This window comes from Phocoena phocoena, chromosome 7, assembly GCF_963924675.1.
Source record: "Phocoena phocoena chromosome 7, mPhoPho1.1, whole genome shotgun sequence".
Lineage (NCBI taxonomy): Eukaryota > Metazoa > Chordata > Mammalia > Artiodactyla > Phocoenidae > Phocoena > Phocoena phocoena.
Window position 1 is genome coordinate 105,420,497 of NC_089225.1, and position 24,981 is coordinate 105,445,477.

At 46.0% G+C, this 24,981-nt stretch overlaps 1 protein-coding gene across 1 annotated transcript in view; it reads right to left on the reverse strand.

Moving 5' to 3' along the window:
- Positions 1 to 8,616, reverse strand: part of PID1 (phosphotyrosine interaction domain containing 1) — a 258,391-nt gene extending 249,775 nt beyond the window's left edge. Inside the window, exon 1 of the mRNA XM_065880412.1 lies at positions 8,326 to 8,616. Within this exon, the coding sequence (XP_065736484.1) occupies positions 8,326 to 8,355 (30 nt within the window). The 5' untranslated portion in view covers positions 8,356 to 8,616. The remainder of the gene's footprint in view (positions 1 to 8,325) is intronic.
- Between the last annotated feature and the right edge of the window lie 16,365 nt (positions 8,617 to 24,981).

The window sequence follows — 24,981 nt, forward strand, 5'->3', positions numbered from 1 at the left end:
GATTCTCCCTCACGGCCCTCGGAAGCTATCGACCCTTCACGCAACCTGATTGGAGATATCCATCCTCCCGAACTATGAAACAGTACATTTCTGTTGCTTAAGCCACCCAGCTTGTGGTACTTCATTAGAGCGGCCCTGCGAAACTAACGCACTAAGCTCCCAAGCAGTTAAACCTAAAGCAAAAAAAAAGTAGCAACAGCCACTCATCAGCACCACTGTCCCGCAGCCCCCAGGTCCGTGCCTAGGGAGCAGCCTCAGAAGACACAGAAAGTAAACAGCAGTGTCTACTGTCCCACATTATAGGTGGCTTGTACACCAGGATGCCGTACACACCTGAGGGAAAGCTGGTTCCTGATGTAAAGACACCAAAGCATGCGGTGGGCAGAAGGGGCTACAGTATCTGCGTGTTTATCCCCAGACCCACAATTACACAGAAACCGTGGGGAAGGGTTTGTCATGAAAGGATTAGGGTGGATCTACTATTAAGAAAGGATAACGATTAAGGAGCCCCTTTCTCCTGGCACCTCTCCCTCCCTTTCACATGTGCAGCATCCTTCCCTACTGAGGAAGAGAGTGGAAAGTAAAGCAGCCTTTCAAAACTTGAGTGACTCTCAGTATCCTGCGACAAACCATGATGAAAAAGAATGCGTGTGTGTGTGTGTGTGCGCGCGCGTGTGTGTGTGCGTGTGTGTGTATATATATGTATAACTGAATCACTTTGCTGTACAGCAGAAATTAACACAACATTGTAAATCAACTATATGGTAATAAAATAAATTAAAAAAAAAAACTTGAGTGACTGACTCTTCACTCTAAGAAACGCAAATCCAACGAGCAGCTGTGCAGCGATCCAGGCTCCTTACCCTCGTCAGGACTGGAAACGTCTGTGCCATCGTGGCTACTGTATGAAAAAGAGGAGCTGGCCCAGAAAAGCGAGTACTATGACTCCTAATGACATTTATTTTATCGTAAAAGTGAGTTCAGCATAGGCATGGATACCTCATTAAAATACTTTATGCAGCCACCGAGTGAAAAACAAAACAAAATATCCAACCAGATACGAATAGTCAACCAGACATACTCTGAAGCTGTCCTAGAGGTCAACTGGAAGTGGATTCTAACATCAATCTACAGTTGTCCTTGCTGGGAAGAGGCAAATCCCAGAGGCTGGCTACCCGGGACCCTGCAGAGACGGACAACCCCGATCGTTTGAGAATAAAGCCCTGGGCCTCCCTCGGTCCTGCCTGTCTGGAAAAGGGTCACTGAGATCCTCCTGGAATTGACTGTCTTCCACACCCCAGCCCATAATTTTAAGTACCAGCGTGAACTACCTCTTGAAGCACATTTACTTCCAGAGGCCCCTCCCTTGGCAACAGGGCACACATTCCTCTCGGTGTTGGCTTCATTTTCCCAGGATGTTGACCAGAAGTAGATGAGAGAGAAGGAAGCAGCATTTAATTGTTCTCTAATGTCCGTTTTCATTATTTTTCAAATCCACCATAAGCAAATTCACACTCAACACAAAAAGCGTGCTATACAGAACCACTAATTTAGCCCCAGTATATGGAAGTCAGGCACACCTTAGCCCTCGGAAGTACAGTGACAGAACACAGACAAAGGCAGCAGGTTTCACGAATGTACTAGCGTGTTAGCTTCCTAGAGCTGCTATAACACATCACCACAGACTGGGTGGTTTAAAACCACAGAAATGTACTCTCTGACAATCCTGCGAGGCTGGAAATCCAAAACCATGATGTTGGTAGGGCCATTCCCCTCCAAAAGCTCTAGGGAGGAATCGTTCCTTGACTCTTTTAGCCTCGGGTGGTTGCCAGCCGTGCTTGGCTTTCCTTGGCTTGTGGTAGCATAACTCCACACTCTGTCTCCATCTTCACATGGCCCTCTTCCCCGTGTCTCCTCTGTGTCTTCAAATCTCTCCTTATAAGGACATCAGTCATGGAGTTTCGGGCTCACCCTAATCCAGTATGACATCGCCTTCACTCAATTACATCTGCACAGACCGGATTTCCAAATAAGGCTACACTCACAGGTCCCAGGGTTAGGATTTTGACATATCTGTGTCGGGGTGGCGGTGGGGGAGGGAAACAACTCAACCCATAACAATGAGTAAGACATAGAGACCAGGCTCTGAATCTGACTCTTGGTCCCTTTGTAGCCATGTCAGTTAGGAAAGCCAAGGGTGCAAGTAATAAAAGACCCAACTAATACATAGGCTTTAAAGAACAGAAGGAGGTGGTATTTTTCTTACTACTGAAACCTCCTTTATCAAATTAAGACCTCAGTCACCACACATGAGGGGAGGAGACGGCCTGGGCTGTCTTACTGGGAAGGAATATCTCGGCAAATACCAAGTGGCATCAGTGCTAAGTGAGAGAGCCTCTGGTGACTTTGGTAGCATTGGAATATGCCAAAGGCACAAAGCAAGTCTGGGCTTTATCCTTGACACCATCCTCTTCCAGTTCTCGCCCTGGGGTTTGGACCTGGTGAATATTCTGACGCTTTATCACTGGAGAGCAGCTAAATTGGGATCACAACCTTTTTTTTTTTTAAGTTAACATAAAATGATAGCAACGAATTCCACGAGACTCTAAGGAGGTCTTTGGACAAATACCTCAAATATTTCTTCTTGCTCTCCTTAGATAAAGCTTCCATTTAGATTTGTGCCCAAAGGTGGCTGAGCAAAGCACAATGCAGCCATTGAGTGCTTCTGGACTGGTTTTATTTGCTGACCACTAACAAGTCCCTAAACTGCGGCTAATTGGAGGCATCAAAATAGCCCTGTGCAAGGGAGCCTGATGGCCAATAGCCGTGGGGCTGTCCAGCGTCAGCTGCTCCAGGATCCAATTTATGGGACAAATTCATACGGTGGAATGGAGTCAGTGCAAGGGAAGGCGGGAAGAGAGAGATAATCTGGAACATCAAACAAAATGCAAAACGTTGCCTAATGCTCCAAGATAACCCAGGACAGTCAACATTAGGCAATGGGTAACCAAGGGACAGAGAGTTTTTTTCCCAAGACTAGCATTTTGCAAGTCACTTAGTAGAGATTTTGCTCTTGAACTCTCTGACCTCCTCCCTCCCTTCCCCCACAGTTTTGGTCTAAATGGGGAACGACTGCAGAAGTGATCAGGGTTATTGCCAGCTTTTAAGGTCTCTAGTTTGTCAAAACTCCAGGAATGACCCAATGACACAAGGTAGCATTTTACTTCTGCGAGACCTCAAATTAATGACAAGTCCAAGTTTTCTTTAGGAAGGATAAGGCCCAATGCTTCATGCTTACTCCACTATGAGGGCTGAAAAGAACAGCAAAACGTAGGATTGATTTAGTGAGAAACCTGTGTGTCTGTAAGAGCAGCTATTACTCATTTCTAAGCAACTGCTCTTGAACTCTCCGACCTCCTCCCTCCCTTCCTCCCATTTTTGGCCTAAATGGGGAGCAACTGCAGATGTGATCAGTCTTTATTGCAGTTTCAAGGTCTCTAGTCTGGATAAATGCCATGTGCTCCAGCTTAAGAGACTCTTAAATGGCACTTGAGGACGACACAGCAGTTTACTTCCCCCAGAGATTTGGGCCACCAAAAAGAGGGTAGCCCTTGGTCCACGCAGGCAACCACACGGCTTCAACAAGAGATATGAAAGTAGTCTCTCGGAGCCCATGAGGCCCCCACTGTTGCCATTCTATTTATTAATAACAACAGCACCCGCATGTGTACATCATCCTGCTGTCTCAGCCTTCTAAATAACAGAAAAGTGGTGATGGAGATCCAGAGCAAACCTCCTACTTCGAATTCCAGCTCAGATCATGTCTGGCTGCCCAACCCTGGCCAGATCATTTAAACTCTCTGGCTTTCCGTTTCTTTATCTATAACGAGGGGATAAAAGCAGTTATGGAAGGTAAATGAGCTAGATAATTCAAATAAAACCCCTTGGCGTCGTGCCACACACAGCGCGTGCTCCATAAAAGCTGGTGTTGCCATGATCTGCCTCGCTCTGTTTTCCTCCTGTCAATTTGGTCTGCCAGGAAAAGTGTTGGATTTGCCAAGCTCTTCTCTCTGCCTGATGGGCCCAGTCTAACGGTCTCTAGCTGATCTTTTAGAAGGTTCTTCCATCTCCCTTCTCAAGGGAAAGGTGGAAGTGGGTAATGACAGAGAAATAAGTCATGAACAATCGACGCTCCAGGCCAAGGCAAGATCCACCCAATATGACAAGGCAGAGAAAGGGCAAGACGATGCTGGGGAAGAAGAGCTGTTACCGCCTCCAATCTCCAAATATTGGGCTGGCCAAAAAGTTCATTCGGTTAATGAATACGTTGCTCGAGAAGATTCTTGGTGAAAATGAAAAATGTCTTTTCTTTTTATTTAAAACCCAATGAACTTTTTGGCCAACCCAATAGTATTTAGTCACAAATGTAAACCTTTTTATCAGCCAGACGTTTAACAAGAAACTAAAAGAAAGGTTCTTCAGGATCTGGTTTCCTCCCTACCCTTCCTCATTTCACCCTCTTGGAGGTTCTAAGGTACGGCCATTGACCAAAATGTGAATGAAAAAAAAAAAAAAAAAAATGGTGAGGGGGAAACACGGTCCAGGCTGAGAAGCCAAAAGCCAGCTTTATCGATAAAAGTTCTGTATTTTCTGGATCTGCCATGAAGACATTTTAATTTCAGGAAAAACACGCAAATTACTAGGACCTTTATAGAACGCCTCATGAGAAGATGGTCACACATAGATCTACTCCACAGTTAGAATTTGCCAGAACTTTTTTCCATACCTTTCTACTACTACTCTCCATTCCGTCCTTGTAATAACTACACGATAGGCAAGGATGCATTGACCTCCTTTGTTCCAGACTCAGTCTCCAGTCATCTTTCTCCTGCTCTCCACCTTTCCAGGCTTCCAAAAAATGTATGTGGTAGCACCCTGAAGACAGACGCTCTGGGGAAATGCACGCTCCTCGTGGCTGAGCCCACACTCCTGAGCCGATGAGTCTGTCACTTCTAACGCCTCTGCCCGGCCCAACAATGAAGTCAATCAGGCAACCCGTGTAAACTGTAAAATATCGAGGCCAGAAGTAGTCTCATCTCTATGTTGAAAACCAATACTTAGCCTTTTTTACTGGAAAGTCCTCTTCCACTTTTTCTGAAAAAAAGCCTGTTTCAAATCTGCTTCTTAAAAAATTTATAACTCTCCCGAGTCCCTCTAAGGAAAAAAGTCTGCTGTGCAAAGGAGAAGGTAAAAAGGGAAGAATTCATATTTATTCCATTTTAAAAGCTGGGGTGGTAATTTAAATCTTCACATCCCCTTTGATCCTACTATATTTTTAATGGCAGAAGCTCGCAGCGAGGGCTCGAGTGGGATGTAACAGAAGTTTTAACATTCAGGGGGGGCAGGTGAACTTGCCACAGTCTGTGTGACTGAATGAGAAATTCCCCAGCTCAGCCCTGCTCGGGGCAACAGGTCACTTTGCCTGTACTGGATTTGGGTCAAACAGCAAAGCCTCAGATCAGAAAAATCAGCGTTCGTTCATTTGGCGAAGAAGTGGGGTTTGATAACAATAATCCACCCTGACCAAAGACGCCATTTCCCGAGCAAGAGAGCTGGATACTGGACTCACGTTAGTTAGAGGATGACTGTCTAGCCTAAACAAAGTTCAGCCACACTCCTTCCCTGGGCCATGGACCTTTTGAATGGCGTCATCTAAGAGGACCTAATAAAGTCAGTTAAGGAAAGATGTCCTTTTCTTCCCTCACCTCTTTTGTTTCTAGGTATTTGTACAAGAAATTGACTCCTTAGTCCTGTTAGGAAGCTCTGGGAACAGTTCCTTGAAGCATTCTCTTCACTCAAGCTCATCTAAGTTAGAATGTTTGCATTAAAAATGAATGAGGAAAAAAACCAGTGAGGTGGTATGAGAAAGTTAAACAGATTTGTGTAAGGAGGGTGGGGCTTTGACTCTGTTACAGACAGGGATTCATCATTATTTCCCCATCGAACATGCTTTCCATTGCTATTTCCATGGCCACAACATCTGGGCATGTGAAGCATCCCATTCACTGAGGAATCGGAAACCAACGTTCCTATACAGTGGTGCCTTGAGGGCAAAAAAGGGAAGAAAAAATCGCAGACGGCAAACAGAGCCCAAGTGACAAAAATAACCACAAGGAATGTAAACAAAGTATCATTACAAGCAGCTCACTCACCACGTCACCCTCAACAGCTCCCTTCCCCAGAAGCAAAAAATAAAAACATACAAATCGTGCTGTAAAGAAGAGCTAAGCTGCTATTGGGGAAGAAGCCATGAATACGAAGATTTTTCTCCATGTGGCTCACTTTTATAATTGCAAGGCTTGAGGTATACTTTTAAAAGAGAACCAGGTCTGGCTGCTAATTTAAATTAGGGCAGCATGAAGTTAAGCCCTGTGTCGATAAGTATCTTCCAATGGTGACTTGATTCTAGTCAGCGACTAGGCATGTTTACTTGAGCTTTCAAAAGCCAAAAACCCCTGCTCTTTCAATCTGACACTTCAAAATGAAACAAATGCATTGCAAATACACACTGTAATACACCAGGCTCATGCCAAACGCACATGTGTACATTTCACAGAAGAGCCAGGACATTTATAGCGAGGAACGATCGCCATGCGGAACGCAAGCCAGAGCTAGCTCCTGCCAAGGGTCATGTGCTGTGGAGCACACAGGAGTCCCTACATGAAACAGGCCGGTAGAAATAGCTTCAAGAGACAAAAATCTACAAACTCTGCAGAGGCACGGATCCCCAGGCCACAAAAGCCACCCCCAGGAATTCTGACCTCATCTCTCTAAGGACCTCCAAGAGCTTCTCTCCTCACTTGGATGGGAAGCCCTCTGCCCTCGCTAAGTCACTCCTTCCTTTAGAATAAATTCACCACCCTGAACTGAAGGAAAAATGCACACGTACAACTGGTAACGGATGCCAGGGTTGAAATACATTTACATCACCTTTGGCCAATCATTCAGAGCCCAATATTGACTCTCTTAATAAGAGAAGGAGAGAGTTAGGAGGCTGGTCATCCACCTCCCTATCTTCAAGGCTAAAGATCTCTTTTCTTGTTCATTCTGTTTGAGACCCTAGGGGACTGGCCTGGTGTCTCAAGCTCTTACTGTGAACCCACTCCCCCAGACTGCAGGCCCGGGGAGGCTTGGAATGGGGTTGTGAGGCATCTACTTCTGCTAAAAGCAATGCCCTCTGCAGGTTAACCCTCAGTATGAGAACTCACAGGCAAAGGTTAGACTCTCCTAGCATCTGAGAGACAGTCCGTGTTTGGCCCTTTGAATTTTCATTGAGAAACCTCCAAAGCCAGTGAAGGCTCCTGGCCTCCACTGTCCCAAGTCTTCAGATGCATTCGGCTTCCAACGGTGCTGTATTTTACCACTTAACCACTTCTTCAAAGTTTACTATGAAACAGTGTGGCTCTAAGCCTGCCAAAACTTTAACTGCAGGATTCAGTGGATTTTATCTGGCAGAGTAGCTGCCCTTCCTCCTGAGAATATTTTCCAGCGAAGGCAGTCAAACCTTGCAGTCAGGGTGATTTCGGGGTCCCGAGTGTCACTGAATGAGCTCCTCCCTGAAAACGCCCCTCTTTCTCACTTCGACCGCCTTCCCATCTCATCTCCCTGGCTTCAGAATCCAAAGTAAAAGCAGTTTGATATTTCAGTAGACAGCAATGAAAAACTTTTGATGGGATGACCCAGGGCATTAACTATTCCTGGCTGAATTTAACTTTTGATTTTCAAATATGTAGGGGAGCTTGGGTTCAGGGGAGACGAAGGGAGAGCTCCAACAAATAGTTGAAAATAAAATAGAATAAGCAGCATACCATGACCAAGCCAAACCAAGCTTGATATTTCCAAATTATATTGGCAAACGAATGCTTTCTCAAATCATTTGTTCTGTCTTTCCTGGAGACGAAAAGGAGAAAAAAAAAAAAAATCTGGATGCAAAATTCCTAACCCCAGACCAGTAAATTGTGTCAGTGGAATACAATCTAAAATTGCTGGTCAGAAAGTCCAGCGTTATATATACCTACAGGCAACTAATCCCCAAGGCAAAAGTTGCGCCGCCCGAAGCAATGCGTTCGTCAATTTCATCACCCACCCTCACCCCGACCGGGTGCCCGGCGCTGGGTTAAGCCGACAGCATCAGGTTCTAATCCTTGCGTTCACACACGATCGCTGTGGGCAAATCCTTGGCAGTGGTCAGACGTACCACCTCTGCTCCTCCGGTGCGAGCACCTTCTCCTCCAGGCTGGCCCCCGGTCACCCGGTGCCCCTTACCTGCAGACGCTCCGTGGCCGGCTGCCACATCTTCCAGCCGCGGGGTCTGGCAGAGGAGACGCTGGCGAGACTCTGTCGATGGCGCCGGGGGGCGAGGGGCTGGGGGGCGAGGGGCTGCGGTGCCGCTTCACATCTGGGGTGGGCGCCCGCGGGATGTACGTCCAGGGGCCGGCGACCGCCGCGGGGTGGGTGCTGGGGGGCTGCGAGTGGGGGGAGGCGGCGCGGCGCTCGGCTGCCGGCAACTTGTGGGCACGGCCGCGAGCCGCCTGTCCTGGCGCAGCTGCGAGAGGACTGCGCAGCTCCGCCCGGGCCCACGAGCGCACGGCGGCGACGGCGGCGGCGGCGGCGGCAACCGCTCCCTCCTCCTCCCCCGCCGCCGCCGCCGCCCGGACCTGCGCGCTCTGAGCATGCCCGGGGCCGGCCCCCGCCCGCCCGGGAGCCCGCATCCCGGCCGCGGGGGACCCTGAATCCCGGCGAGGGGAGTGTGCGGAGTCCAGAACCGGCGGCCCTGCTCCCCCGGGGAGCCCCGGGTGGGATGGGGTCTGGGCGAGGGAAGAGCCTGGAGAGGGGGGGCTTCCTGAAGCCAGAGCCCATAGCCCTCTGGGGTCTCAGTCTTCCTGTCAACAGGGATCTCCGAATCGCCTGGGTCTTGACGGGCACTGTGCTGGGCCACGGAATTCCATTCATTCCTTCCAGTGGAGTTAACTGAGCATCTATTAGGCTCCAGCCCCTGTGCTGGATTCTGAGGATTCAGTGGCACAGAACATAAGTCAAGAGAATGTTCCCCCTCTCCTAAGCTTCATTCTACTTGGGGAAGACCGTCAGTGACAGAGGAAACACCTGAAAGGGCGCTAGGTCAGGTGGTGAGACATCTTGGCAAGAAAATACAACAGGGGTGATGGGTGAAGAAAGGGAGAGGAGAGCTTCTTTGAGGGGGGTCCAGGTATGTCTGGGGTAAGAGAGGAAGATGGACCAGGTGAGGCATGACATGCGAGGCAGAGGACTGGGGCTCCTACACCTGGGTGAAGAAGGTAGCACAAGATCCCCTGTCCTCCATCCACCCTGAGATCTGCCAGGTGCCTCAGGAAGCTCTGTGAACCCAAAGATAAGCCAAGGGCCAACCTGGGCTCCCAGGCATGGAGGGTGGTGTGGGCCACTGTGAAATAACTACCTTTCCTAAAGAAGCCCAGTTCCTCCCACCCTCTTGACAGCTGGCCAAGGTATGAACATTCCCATCGTTTGGACGACACAGATGAGGCTTGTGGAGTCTAGGTGACCATTCAAGTCACACAGCCAGTGAGTGGCTTCAAGATGACTTGGAGGCTGGGGCTCTTACCCTACTCCTCTAACTGCTCTGACCATGGAAACACCGTGGGAAAAGGGCAACGTTCTGGGGCTGGAGGCTGGGGGAGCTTGGCAGGATGGGGAGGCTATGCTCATTCTGGAGGCTGATGAAGAGGGTGGGAGGAGAAGTGGTGGGAAATGCTCAGGGACAGAAGGAACAGCTAGAGGGGGAGGGCCACACCATCTGTGCGGGGAGCCCAAGGCTCCTGAGAGATGGGCCCACGGAGCAGCGGGGACTGGCGGGGGAGGGTCCCGAGGGCATACCACACTGCAGGTGCACCGCCTGGGTCCTGAGCTACTCGGGCACTACTAAAATCAACACCCCATGTCTGGAAGGTTCTGCCCGTGGTCATGCACAGGTAGAGTGATTTCCAGATATCAGAGCACTCAGCTCACCAGACCCTCCCAGAACTCTCCGAGGGACAGAAACCCGCATCTCCCAAGGCTTGGGGAGCACAAGATTCACAGAGTTGCCCGGAGGAGAGTCACATAGTGGCAGTGCCTATCCAGGGCACTTTTCCAGGCCTCTGGATGGCTCCTTCCACACCACACAGTTGCTGTCACCCACCCAGGCAGGTCCAGACCCTCAATGCCCTAGGAGCCTCCAGCAAAGCCACAGAGATGCTTCTGAGAGGCTGGTCTCTATCTCCCCTGATGACCACGGGACCCTCCCCTTCCTGCCGAAAAACCACCAAGACTTTCTCAGCTACTTCCCCGGTCCCTGCTACCTGCTCTGGACCTACCAGTACATCCCTTCTGATGAGGGGTTGGCATGTCAGCCCTACATGGAGATACATCTCAGATGCTCGGTCATGTGGTCTCTGTTTTGAGATGATATTTTTACTTTTCCGATAACTCTTCATGCACACTTCCCACACCTAGAAAAGTCCTGCTGACAATAATAGACCTTCTCAGCCTCCTAATTCTCTTTTTATAAAATCCCAACGCAAAAAGAGATGCACTTCATTACGAAAATCTAGAAAATCCAAATGTGCCTATTAAACCTCTCAGGGAGCTAAAACAGGACTATTCCGTTGCCAGGGATGTCTTCCGACTTGAGCTTCGAAACCATCCCTGGTTGCAGATGCTTCCGTGGAAAAGTGATTTTGTTTTAAATAGCAGCGGGATGAGATAACGGCCTAAATTCAAATTGCATTAGAGCGTGAAATCCTGTCTTCTCACCACCTCCGAGTGTAATTAATTGTTATGACTCAGTGATACAGCTTTCAGTTCAGAGTATGATGCTATTTAAGGAGAAGAGGCTTCGGCTCTGTAGTGATTGCTTTCAGTTACTAGTCCCACTTTGCAAACATATTTGGTAAAGCAGTGTTTAAACTCAAAGGACACTCCTGTTTTCATTACCTTTATGCCGGGAATCAGGAAACTAGGGCAGGGGAAATGAGAGTGGAGGTGGAGCCTGGTAGAAGGTGACAAAAGGAACAACCCTCCCACCAACAGTTTTGCTCCCAAGCCTTCCTATTCAGAAGGAACCTGTAATAGAGGGTGAGTGCAATAGAGACATCTACTGGTCAGAGCCGGGACGTGCATCCTGATCTCTCCCAGTCCCGTTTTGGGACGTGGCAACCTCAACCTCCTAGTGAGTCTGAAAGTGTAAACAGGTTTGTTCTGAGCAAGGAACGGTTGCTGAAATAAGCAGGAGTTGTTTTGGAGCAATGAGTAGAAATATTAGGCACACGAGTACGTGCGTAATTTCATGTACTTAATCCCCTGTAATTATCTAAGCAGGTCTAATCTTATTAAAAAATACCATTTCAAGGAAAAGGACCACACACACACACACACACAAATTGGCAAGGCCCAGGTGAACTACAAACACAACGTTTTGTCCAGAAAAAGAATTCCAACCATCCCCAGAAATTTTTGTAAGCCAAATTTAATCTAGTTCATGATTCTGAGTCCTAAGGTAAGCAACCTAGATGTCTACATCAGGAGAATGGTGAATTAAATTATGGTCCAGCATATCACAGGAATATTAAAATATTAGGCAGCCATTAAAGAGGATGATTATGAAGTTGCATTGCAGCTTTAAAATGCTTATGATATGATTATAGATTTGTTTAAGCTACAGTGTACATAATTTTAATACATTTATAAAATATTTATCAATTTCAATAAATATGGCAAAGGACCTAGGACAATAAGGATACAGGCTAAATCCCAGCCTTTGAACTAGGTGAGGACTTTTGGCAAGTCATTGACCTTGCTGAATCTCAGATTTCTCATCTGTAAAAAGGGTGATAATATCACATGGTACTTAGAGTCATTGGAGGCCATGAATGAGTGAATGTGTACAACATGCCTGGCACATAGTAGATGTGCAGAAAACTTTAGTTTTTATCCCATTACTTTTCTATTACTGAATGATCAAATTCTCACAAAGTGGCCCATGTTTCCTGTGGTCCAATCATTTCCATTTGGAATGTTTGTGGACTTCAATTATTTGATTTAGTTTTTCACATAAAAGTGATAAACCATATTAAAGCTCGTTTCCATTTTTAATTTAATCAGAAGGTGAAATTTATTATGGTCACATGTTTAGCAGAGCAAGTACTAGAAAGTCCTTCTGGTATCATTAACTTCATTTCAAAATCACCAAAACAGCTGTAGATGAGCCATATAGAAAATTCATTAAACCATTTAAACCTCCCTATAGTGATGGAGCCACTGGCTCTTGTCCCTATGTACTGATAGGCATTTGTAAGGGTGTTCAGATAACCCTTTCCCTCCCTCAAAAGGAAAACTTCACAGTTGTCTTTGCAAACTGGGTTAAAAGGCAAATGGGGCAGGACTACTTAACACCCAGGATGTGTGTTGTCATTCTCCTACTCAGGACCTCCTCATACCCTCACCAGCCTTAGAAAAGTGACAGATTATTTTCAAAGATGGCCACAAACATTCTGCTCCTCTCAGAAGCCATGCCCTTTGCAGTGTGGCTTGCCCCTTTCTCCCATCGTGAGATGGAATTTATCTGCAGCCTTTGCATCTGTGTTGGATGTGTGACTTGCTTTGATCAGTACAATGCACCAGAAGTGACACTGTGGCATTTCTAAGCTTGGGTCACAAAACACATTGCAGCTTCTACTGTCACCCTCTTGGAACTGAGGTCATGGCAGGAAGAAGCCCAGACTAGCCTCTTTGAGATGATGACCCTGTAGAGGGAAGCCAAGTCAAAGTGACAGCACATGAGTGAGCTGATAGCCCGGTCACACCACTCAAAGACAGCGGCCACATGCGTGACCCAGGTGAGGCCAGCAGAAGAACCACTCAGCTGAGCACAGAACTGCTGACCCACAGAGCCCTGAGAAAATAATACGGTTGTATTGTTCTAAGCCCTAAGTTTTGGGGTGACTTGTTAGGTAGGGGTAGATAATTGATACAGAAAGCATCACTAATACATGTTAGTCTCCTACTAAACCTTACATCTTTCTCAGTATTTCCTGATTTATCAGAGTTGGCGCAAACATGAAGCCTCATAGTCTGACATAAAGCCTTATTTCCTTTTTCGTTTGTTTTACTCTTGCTCTCCCAATTTCCTAGTTCACACCCCTGTCCTACTCTCAGATTGTGTGGCCCATGCTGCCAAGCCATGCCTGCTAATTTTTCTAGTAAGTCCTTCTGAAAGGAAGATGGGAATTGGGCCGTGCTCCAACCATATTATGATCAAGGTGGCTTCTTTCTAGCACAGTTTGCAATGAACATGAAGGTACCTGCTTTTTCAGAGCCCTTCTCATTCTCTCTGAGACACTGTCTTCATAAATAACACCCTGCCCATCTTTGTAGATCAGTAAATACAGCTCCTTTTCCAACTAGAGCCTGGGGAAGCTGAGAACGGCATGGAGGATGTGCTCAGATCTGTTTCCACCACATTTAGCCCAGAAAGGGGCAACTCTGCACTCTTATTGTTCTTTGTGGCCTGATTTCTAAGGGTCTTTGTTGCCCTGTACCTCCATCCTGACTCACTGATTACCAGTATGATCCCAATACTCTCTCATGGGGACTGGTGTGAAGCCACAGCTTCTGCTATCTTCCCACCTCACCACTTCTCCACCTGAGCTGATTTCACACCAAACCAATCTTTCTTTGCTTCCATTTTTTTTCTCTCTCTCTTTCTTCCCATTTCCATCATCGAAGCCAAGAATTACTGTCCTCAAACCTATAGGAAATGTGCTGGCCATAACTGGTAGAAATTAGGTTATCTAGAAAAGAACATCCACAAAAAGAAAGATACCTCTGGATCTGTCTTGGCCTTTGCTTAACTTGAAGCCCAGGTGCACTTCTGCAAGTAAAACCTGCTCTGTTGGACAGGGCAGCCCTTCTTGCCGAGATTCAGAGATCACTGGGGACTGGTAGAGATCAAGTCAATGGCCTTATGGATGGGGAACTGGGAGTGAGGTAAAGAGGAAACTGAATCTTCACCTTTAACAAACTACCTGGAACTGCAGGTAGAGCTGCAGAAATCATGGCTGTATGTTCTGTGTTCTTTTTTTACTGGTCATATTGTAAGAGGAAATCAAAAGGAGCAGGAAATCATCAAAGACCTCTCTGCAGTGTAGACGACATTCAGGAATGATTTGTTAGTAATGGTGTAGTGCATGTTCTGATGTACCATCCTCCCCCTTCAGGATCACTGTGTTTATGGCCTCAGCAGAGAGGAGTGTGGGCCAAGGTTGGGAGCGTCAGCCAATGGCCCACGGCTGAGTCCCCCTCTCGGCATTGCCTGTAGCCAAAGGAAGCCGACTTGCCCAATATATACCCTCCCTACGGGCAGCCCACTTCCAGTGTGGGGTTCACAGACCTCAACAGGGGACAATGGCAGGAGGCCATCCCAGCATCTACTGTGGGATCAGCCAAAGCCTTGGTTGCAGCTGCCCCACAATGCAATCTCTCTTCTTGTCCAAACCTGTTTGCTTGCAAACTCTAAAGTGGGAATTTGGGAGCCAGACCACCCACTGGCTGGCAACAGACAGAGTTCCAATCATCTCTGGACGCTGTCACTGGGGGGTTGTTAAAACTGTAACTGGGGGTGAATGAAATGGGATACAAACGGAAGGGAATGTGCTGATGGGTGCAGTGTCTCGGGCATTAGAGTGTTTTAAGGGAAACAGTAATTACAAGGATTATGGAATCAGATGGCTGTTGCTGAGTGTCGTGGATGCACTGGAGACAGACAAAGAAATACAGCTGGTGATTATGGCCAAGGCGCCTCCTTCCTGGCATATAAAGAGACTCACATCTCCTGCATCTAAGTGGTGGAGAAAGCTGAGGATCAGACCCGGGAATGAGTTATATGTGGAGTAAAAGCTCCAGGAAGACTGAATTCTCCACTCCAGAAAGTGCTGTGCCGAGTTCAGGACGCTGATTGGGAGGGAGAGAGACCCTGAGGCTTGAGATGAGAACACAGATTGATGGATGTCTTTGGAGATCTTGAATTCCCAGATTCCATGACCCCTCTGAACTAACAGAAGTGCTGCTCTCCTTGCTCAAGATGTATTAAACTCTGCTTTGCAAAGTAACTATTTCAATGTAATTGACTTTTATAGGACACTGCACGCCACAAAAGCAGAATATACATTCTTTTTAAGCGCATGTGAATATTCCCATATAGACAGAGCATATACTCATATACACCCATATAGACAGAGCATATACTCATATACTGCTCCATAACACAAGCCACGGTAACTTTCAAAGAACTGAAATTGTATAGAATATGTTCTCTGGCCATAACAGAATTCATTTGGAAATCACTAACAGAAATGCCTGGAAAATCTACAAATATTTGAAATTAAACTACACACTGTTAAGTTATGTGCGGATCAAAGACGAAATCACAAAGGACATTTTTAAATATTTTGATTAAAGAACAATGAACATCAGCCTATCAAAACTGTTGCATGCAGCTAAAGCAACCTTAAGAGAGGAATATATAATCTTAAAGGCTTATATTTAGAAAGGAAACATGTAGAATCAATTATCTAAGCTTCTACCTTAAGGATCTAGGGGAAAAACGTGGAGTCACAGGGACTCTCCAACATTTCTGCCGGGGTAATAAAATGGAACAACCATCTCAGAAAACAGTGTGACAGTTTCTTATAAAGTTGAACACATGCTTATTGTATGACTGAGCAATTCCACTTCTAGACATATACCCAAGAAAATGAAGACCTATGTCCACACAAAAACTTGTACACAAGTGTCTACAGCAGCTTGACTTATCATAGGCCAAACTGAAAACCAAATATCAATCAGCAGGTAAATGGTTGAACATATGGTTTATCCTTACAGTGAGATACTTCTCAGCAGCAAAAAAGAACACACTAGAACATGCAGCAACATGGAGGCTCTTAAAAATGCTCTGCTGAGCAAAAGAAGTCAGACACCAAAGAGTATGCATGATATATTCCATTTACATTAAGTTCTAGAAAAGGCAAACCTTACCTGTAGATGTATAATGACAGAAAGAAAATCAGTAGTTTCCTAGTTGGGGGTGGGAGGGCAGTAATTGAAATCAAATGGATATGAGGGAACTTTCTAGCATGAAGTATTCTATCTCTCTCTCTTTTTTTTTTTTTCGCGGTACGCGGGCCTCTCACTGTTGTGGCCTCTCCTGTTGCGGAGCACAGGCTCCGGACACGCAGGCTCAGCGGCCATGGCTCACGGGCCCGGCCGCTCCATGGCATGTGGGATTTTCCCGGACCGGGGCATGAACCCGTGTCCCCTGCATCAGCAGGCGGACTCTCAACCACTGCGCCACCAGGGAAGCCCCTCTATCTCTCGACTGTGGTAGTGATGAGTCAAAACTCATCAAGCTGCATACTTAATACATGTGCATTTAATTCTATGTAAATTAGACCTCAAAAGAGTTTATTTAATTCTTTTTTAATTTAAGTGATAGCTGCTGCCCAACTACTTCTGATTCCACATGCCCAGAAATCTGCAGTGAAGGGCAGGATTTACTCTGCTGCAGAAGTAATTGACCTGTATTATCAAGAGGAGATAAGGCTGCTCTTACAGGTGGGGACAGAGAGGGATAAATTGTGGTGTCCATGTGTCTCAGGGTGTCTCTGAGAACTCCTCTGCCCAGTTTTAAGAGTAAATAGATAAATGCAGCAATGGTGGCCTGAGAGGGACTTGGTGATCAGGAGCTGAGATTCCCTCAAGTGTGATGGTCTGGGTCATCTTACCAATAAGCCGCTAAGCCCAGCTGAGTGGCCAGCTCAGGATGAATGAATCTGGAACAGGTTGTAGTGGAGGGAAATGATGAGCATCAGTTGGGCCTTCACTCCAGCTGCATTGATGAGGCTGTACTTGGTCTCACTAACCTTTCTCTGGTGGCTTCTCCAGGCCAAGAGACCTACCAGAAACCTGGAGGTGCTATTCCCAAGTGGAGTGAACTTACTGGGAAGGAAGTCGAGCTGAGCCTCAGTGGGGAGGACGGTAGTGGATGCTGTGTGCACAGAATTCCTGACGTTGCTCCTTCCACAGCTGGGTCCTGCTCTCGACTCTGCCCTCAGCCAAAGGAGGCTGACTTGCCCAAGGCTGTGCCCCCTCCCTGGGACAGTCCCCGGGCAATGACCAGTTGATGCAGGGATACAAAGGTCTGTCTCTATGTAGGGGGGGTTGGGGGAGCCTCTGAAGAGCCATCCCAGCTCCATCGCTCCCTCCAGGTTCAGCCAAGGTTCTATTACAACTCCATCACTGTTCACCATCTTCCTTTGCCCAGCCCCGCTTCCACCCCCTCCAGGCATGGCTCCATAGAGAACTTCCCAGCAAACCCCCTGCAAATAAACCTCTGCTTCAGTCTGTCTCCCAGAGAATCTGGCCTGAGATGTGAGACAACCTTGGAGTCACAAAAGGGTAAAAATCTGGGTTTCATGAAACTGATTTCCCCTTGCTGCATATGCATTAGCCCTTATTGCTGGGGTGGTATCACAAGTCCTTTCCTGAACCTACAACTCTTTCTGCCCCCTTCCTTTCCCTCACCAAACAGCATCCAGGACCCAATTCAATATTTCACAGATAATATTTCTGGAAGCTTCCAGAGATTTACATTTTTATATCATGTGCCTCTAACACTGTCCTATTTTATGTTTTCAAAACAATTTATACTATTTGCTCTTTTTTATCACAGGAAACATCTCTGTTATTTAATTACAATGAAAACCATGAATTTCCAAGGTCGTTAAAGGAAGCAGTAAAGGGAATAGTCAACAAAGGGTTAGTATTGCTGGTAGGAGTTTTGGGGGGATGGCTGCTCTATAAAGGGAATATTTTTGATTACATGTACTTGTAATCGTGTAGATTCAAGTTACAAAAGAGCATCTTTCTGGTGCTCACTCCTAGAATATGGAGAGAAATAGTGATAGTGTTGTCTAATCGCCCTGAGATCATCAAAATCACACTGTTTCACAGGCTTACTCACGGACCCCTGGGACAGTGGATGCACCATGGCAGCAAGATCCTTTGGTAATGAGACTATCTTTTGCAAATGCAGAAGGCTGGACAGTAGTCTCCACCTTCAACCTGTTACCAACATAGGCTTCCAGAGAAATTAAAAGACTTTTAAGGTTAACCATGAGGATTTCCACATCTCATAAACCATAACAGCAGTGAAGCACTAACCTCTAAAAAGTCACTAGGAAAAACAACCTTCATTGTTTGTGTTTGATTATAAAAAGTCATACATGCGGAATTTTTTTTTTTTTTTTTTTTTTTTGGCGGTACGCGGGCCTCTCACTGTTGTGGCCTCTCCCGTTGCGGAGCACAGGCTCCGGATGCGCAGGCTCAGCGGCCATGGCTCACAGGCCCAGCCGCTCCATGGCATGTGGGATCTTCCAGGACCGGGTCACGAACCCGTGTCCCCTGCATCGTCAGGCGGACTCTCAACCACTGTGCCACCAGGGAAGCCCCGGAATTTTTAAAAGTTGGAAAAATGCAGAATATTATCAGGAAGAAAAGAAATATTTCACATAATTCAGTCAAACAAAGAGTGCCATTTTTTTTACATTTGGAGTTGTTCTTTCTAGGCATTGAGACAGTTAAACAGATAGAAGAATAATTAATATAAATATTTAGTTTAGTTTATACTATATATGCAGTTCTGAACCCTGCCCTTTTCCCTTCGTGCTGTACACTGTACATGGGTAAATACCCTTCAGCTGAAGCCCCGCAGAGGCTAAGCCTGCACAGGCCGACTGAGTAGAACTCGCCCTGGAGATGCAACATTACAGAACTCGCCCTCAAGATGCAACATTACAGTCCCATTCTGGGAGTTACCGTTCACTTCTGGACACCCTGACACATAGACAAACACAGTACCAGAATATTAACTTATAATAATATTTTCCCAATATTATTCTTCCTGTCTTTTCCAAAATATTCCTGTGTTTATTTCTCCTAGCTAAAACTCCATTCCATTCAAAGTGGGAAAAGTAAAGAACAAAGCTGAGCATACCATAAGATCTCATGAGGTCAGAAATGTAGCCTGGCTCTGGTAGCTAGGACATCTGTTTGGAGCAGGGTTGGTTCCCTCGTCATTCAGGAAAGAAACAAAGGAGAGCACCTTGACCACCCTCTTTCCACCTCACCACTTAGGTTTCTCTGCTTGCCCTAACTCAGGGTTTTCGACACATTTTTCATAGATGTGAAGTCAGTTTAGTGAGTCACGATCAGCATTTCAAAAAATAAATGGGATCATAAAGACAAGAACAGAAAATATCAAAGAGGCCACACATACTAAAGGTAAGCACTGCTTCATGAAACATGTGTTTTGGCTGTATGTGTGTACACATCCAAGCATGTGTGTGTGTACATAACACATCAAGATGTAAAATGTATTCCTGCTGTGCATCATGAAAGACACTCTCTAACATCCTTCCCCCAGAGTCTGCACAACAGTTGAAAGATACCTCTTTCAAAAGAGTATTACAGGGCTTCCCTGGTGGCGCAGTGGTTGAGAGTCCGCCTGCTTATGCAGGCGACACGGGTTCGTGCCCCGGTCCGGGAAGGTCCCACATGCCACAGAACGGCTAGGCCCGTGAGTCATGGCCACTGAGCCTGCGGGTCCGGAGCCTGTGCTCCGCAACGGGAGAGGCCACAACAGTGAGAGGCCCGCGTACTGCCAAAAAAAAAAAAAAAAAAAAAGCTCAGAAACAATAACCACCCCAATAGCAATCAGTATCTGTGGTGCCCAGATTATGGTCTCTAAATAATATTTCTAATTACAGCAACCAGAACTCCTTAAAAAAAACGGCTGATCAAGGAAATGTACAAATGAACCTGGAACACCTCGTCAAACCAGAAGACAGGAAGATGGCGGAAGAGTAAGATGCGGAGATCACCTTCCTCCCCACAGACGCACCAGAAATACATCTACACGTGGAACAACTCCTACAGAACACCTACTGAACGCTGGCACAAGACCTCAGACCTCCCAAAAGGCAAGAAACTCCCCACGTACCTGGGTACGGCAAAAGAAAAAACACAGACAAAAGAATAGGGACGGGACCTGCACCAGTGGGAGGGAGCTGTGAAGGAGGAAAGGTGTCCACACACTAGGAAGTCCCTTCGCGGGTGTTGGAGGGGGAAAGCTTCGGAGCCGCGGAGGAGAGCACAGCAACAGGGGTGCGGAGGGCAAAGCGGAGAGATTCCCGCACAGAGGATCACCGCCGACCGGCACTCACCAGGCTGAGAGGCTTGTCTGCTCACCCCCGGGGCGGGCGGGGCTGGGAGCTGAGGCTTGGGCTTCGGTCGGAGCGCCGGGAGAGGACTGGGGTGGGCGACGTGAACACAGCCTGCAGGGGCTTAGTGCGCCACGGCTAGCCGGGAGGGAGTCCGGGGAAAAGTCGGGACCTGCCGAAGAGGCGAGACTTTTTCTTCCCTCTTTGTTTCCTGGTGCGCGAGGGGAGGGGATTAAGAGCGCTGCTTAAAGGAGCTCCAGAGACGGGCGTGAGCCGCGGCTAAAAGCGCAAACCCCGGAGACGGGCATGAGACGCTAAGGCTGCTGCTGCCGCCACCAAGAAGCCTGTGTGCGAGCACAGGTCACTATCCACCCCTCACTTCCAAGGAGCCTGTGCAGCCCGCAACTGCCAGGGTCCCGGGATCGATGGACAACTCCCCCGGAAGAACGCACGGCGCGCTCCACGCTGGTGCAACGTCACGCCGGCCTCTGCCGCCGCAGGCCCGCCCCGCACTCCGTGCCCCTCCCTCCCCCCCCCGGCCTGAGTGAGCAAAAGCCCCCGAATCAGCGGCTCCTTTAACCCCGTCCTGTCTGAGCGAAGAACAGACGCCCTCCGGCGACCTACACGCAGAGACGGGGCTAAATCCAAAGCTGAGCCCCCGGGAGCTGTGCGAACTAAGAAGAGAAAGGGAAATCTCTCCCAGCAGCCTCAGGAGCAGCGGATTAAAGCTCCACCATCAACTTGATGTACCTGCATCTGTGGAATACTTGAATAGACAACCAATCATCCCAAATTGAGGAGGTGGACTTTGAGAGCAAGATTTATGATTTTTTCCCCTTTTCCTCTTTTTGTGAGTGTGTATGTGTATGCTTCTGTGTGAGATTTTGTCTGTATAGCTTTGCTTCCACCATTTGTCCTAGGGGTCTATCTGTCCGTTTTATTTTTCTTTTTTTAATTTTTTTCTTTTGTTATCTCTTAATAATTATTTTTTTATTTTAATAACTTTATTATATTTAATCTTATTTTATTTTACTTTATCTCCTTTCTTTTTTTCCCTCCTTCCCTCCTTCCTTCCTTCCTCCCTCCCTCCCTCGCTCCTCCCTTTCTTTCTTTCTTTCTCTCTTCTACTTCTACTAATTCTTTCTTTCTACTTTTTCTCCCTTTTATTCTGAGCCGTGTGGATGAAAGGCTCTTGGTGCAACAGCCAGGAGTCAGTGCTGTGCCTCTGAGGTAGGAGAGCCAACTTCAGGACGCTGGTCCACAAGATACCTCCCAGCTCCACATAATATCAAACAGCGAAAATCTCCCAGAGATCTCCATCTCAACACCAGCACCCAGCTTCACTCAACGACCAGCAAGATACAGTGCTGGACATCGTATGCCAAACAACTAGCAAGACAGGAACACAACCCCACCCATTAGCAGAGAGGCTGCCTAAAATCATAATAAGGCCACAGACACCCCAAAACACACCACCAGACGTGGACCTGCCCACCAGAAAGACAAGATCCAGCCTCATCCACCAGAACACAGGCACTAGTCCCCTCCACCAGGAAGCCTACACAACCCACTGAACCAACCTTGGCCACTGGGGACAGACACCAAAAACAAGGGGAACTACGAACCTGCAGCTTGCAAAAAGGAGACCCCAAACACAGTAAGATAAGCAAACTGGGAAGACAGAAAAACACACCACAGATGAAGGAGCAAGATAAAAACCTACCAGACCTAACAAATGAAGAGGAAATAGGCAGTCTACCTGAAAAAGAATTCAGAATAATGATAGTAAAGATGATCCAAAATCTTGAAAATAGAATACACAAAATGCAAGAAACAGTTAACAAGGACCTAGAAGAACTAAAGATGAAACAAACAATGATGAACAACACAATAAATGAAATGAAAAATACTCTAGATGGGATCAATAGCAGAATAACTGAGGCAGAAGAACGGATAAGTGACCTGGAAGATAAAATAGTGGAAATAACTACTGCAGAGCAGAATAAAGAATGAAAAGAACTGACAACAGTCTCAGATACCCCTGGGACAACATCAAATGCACCAACATTCGAATTATAGGGGTTCCAGAAGAAGAAGAGAAAAAGAAAGGGACTGAGAAAATATTTGAAGAGATTATAGTTGAAAATTTCCCTAATATGGGAAAGGAAATACTTAATCAAGTCCAGGAAGCACAGAGAGTCCCATACAGGATGACTCCAAGGAGAAATACGCCAAGACACATATTAATCAAACTGTCAAAAATTAAATACAAAGAAAACATATTAAAAGCAGCAAGGGGAAAACAACAAATAACACACAAGGGAATCCCCATAAGGTTAACAGCTGATCTTTCAGCAGAAACTCTGCAAGCCAGAAGGGACTGGCAGGACATATTTAAAGTGATGAAGGAGAAAAACCTGCAACCAAGATTACTCTACCCAGCAAGGATCTCATTCAGATTTGGTGGAGAAATTTAAACCTTTACAGACAAGCAAAAGCTGAGAGAGTTCAGCACCACCAAACCACCTTTACAACAACTGCTAAAGGAACTTCTCTAGGCAAGAAACACAAGAGAAGGAAAAGACCTACAATAACGAACCCAAAACAATTAAGAAAATGGGAATAGGAACATACATATCGATAATTACCTTAAATGTAAATGGACTAAATGCTCCCACCAAAAGAAACAGATTGGATGAATGGATACAAAAACAACACCCATATATTTGCTGTCTACAAGAGACCCACTTCAGACCTAGAGACACATACAGACTGAAAGTGAGGGGATGGAAAAAGATATTTCATGCAAATGGAAACCAAAAGAAAGCTGGAGTAGCAATTCTCATATCAGACAAAAGAGACTTTAAAATAAAGACTATTAGAAGAGACAAAGAAGGACACTACATAATGATCAAGGGATTGATCCAAGAAGAAGATATAACAATTTTAAATATTTATGCACCCAACATAGGAGCACCTCAATACATAAGGCAAATACTAACAGCCATAAAAGGAGAAATCGACAGTAACACATTCATAGTAGGGGACTTTAACACCCCACTTTCATCAATGGACAGATCATCCAAAATGAAAATAAATAAGGAAACACAAGCTTCAAATGATACATTAAACAAGATGGATTTATTGATATTTATAGGACATTCCATCCATAAACAACAGACTACACATTTTTCTCAAGTGCTCATGGAACATTCTCCAGCATAGATCGTATCTTGGGTCACAAATCAAGCCTTGGCAAATTTGAGAACATTGAAATTGTATCAGTATCTTTTCCCACCACACGCTATGAGACTAGATATCAATAACAGGAAAAGATCTGTAAAAAATACAAACACATGGAGGCTAAACAATACACTACTTAATAGCGAAGTGATCACTGAAGAAATCAAAGAGGAAATCAAAAAATACCTAGAAACAAATGACAATGGAGACCCGACGACCCAAAATCTATGGGATGTAGCAAAAGCAGTTCTAAGAGGGAAGTTTATAGCAATACAATCCTACCTTAAGAAACAGGAAACATCTCGAATAAACAACCTAACCATGCACCTAAAGCAATTAGAGAGAGAAGAACAAAAAAAACCCAAAGTTAGCAGAAGGAAAGAAATCATACAAATCAGATCAGAAAGAAATGAAGGAAACCATAGCAAAGATCAATAAAACTAAAAGCTGGTTCTTTGAGAAGATAAACAAAATTGATAAACCATTAGCCAGACTCGTCAAGAAAAACAGGGAGAAGACTCAAATCAACAGAGTTAGAAATGAAAAAGGAGAAGTAACAACTGACACTGCAGAAATACAAAAGATCATGAGAGATTAGTACAAGCAACTCTATGCCAATAAGATGGACAACCTGGAAGAAATGGACAACTTCTTAGAAATGTACAACCTGCCAAGACTGAATCAGGAAGAAATAGAAAATATGAACAGACTAATCACAAGCACTGAAATTGAGACTGGGATTAAAAATCTTCCAACAAACAAAAGCCCAGGACCAGACGGCTTCACAGGCGAATTCTATCAAACGTTTAGAGAAGAGCTAACACCTATCCTTCTCGAACTCTTCCAAAATATAGCAGAGGGAGGAGCACTCCCAAACTCATTCTACGAGGCCACCATCACCCTGATACCAAAACCACACAAGGATGTCAAAAAGAAAGAAAACTACAGGCCAATATCACTAATGAACATAGACGCAAAAATCCTCAATAAAATACTAGCAAACAGAATCCAACAGCACATTAAACGGATCATACACCATAATCAAGTGGGGTTTATTCCAGGAATGCAAGGATTCTTCAATATACGCAAATCAATCAACGTGATACACCATATTAACAAATTGAAGGAGAAAAACCATATAATCAACTCAATAGATGCAGAGAAGGCTTTTGACAAAATACAACACCCATTTATGATAAAAACCCTGCAGAAAGTAGGCATAGAGGGAACTTTCCTCAACATGATAAAGGCCATATATGACAAACCCACAGCCAACATCGTCCTCAATGGTGAAAAACTGAAAGCATTTCCACTAAGATCAGGAACAAGACAAGGTTGCCTGTTCTCACCACTCTTATTCAACATAGTT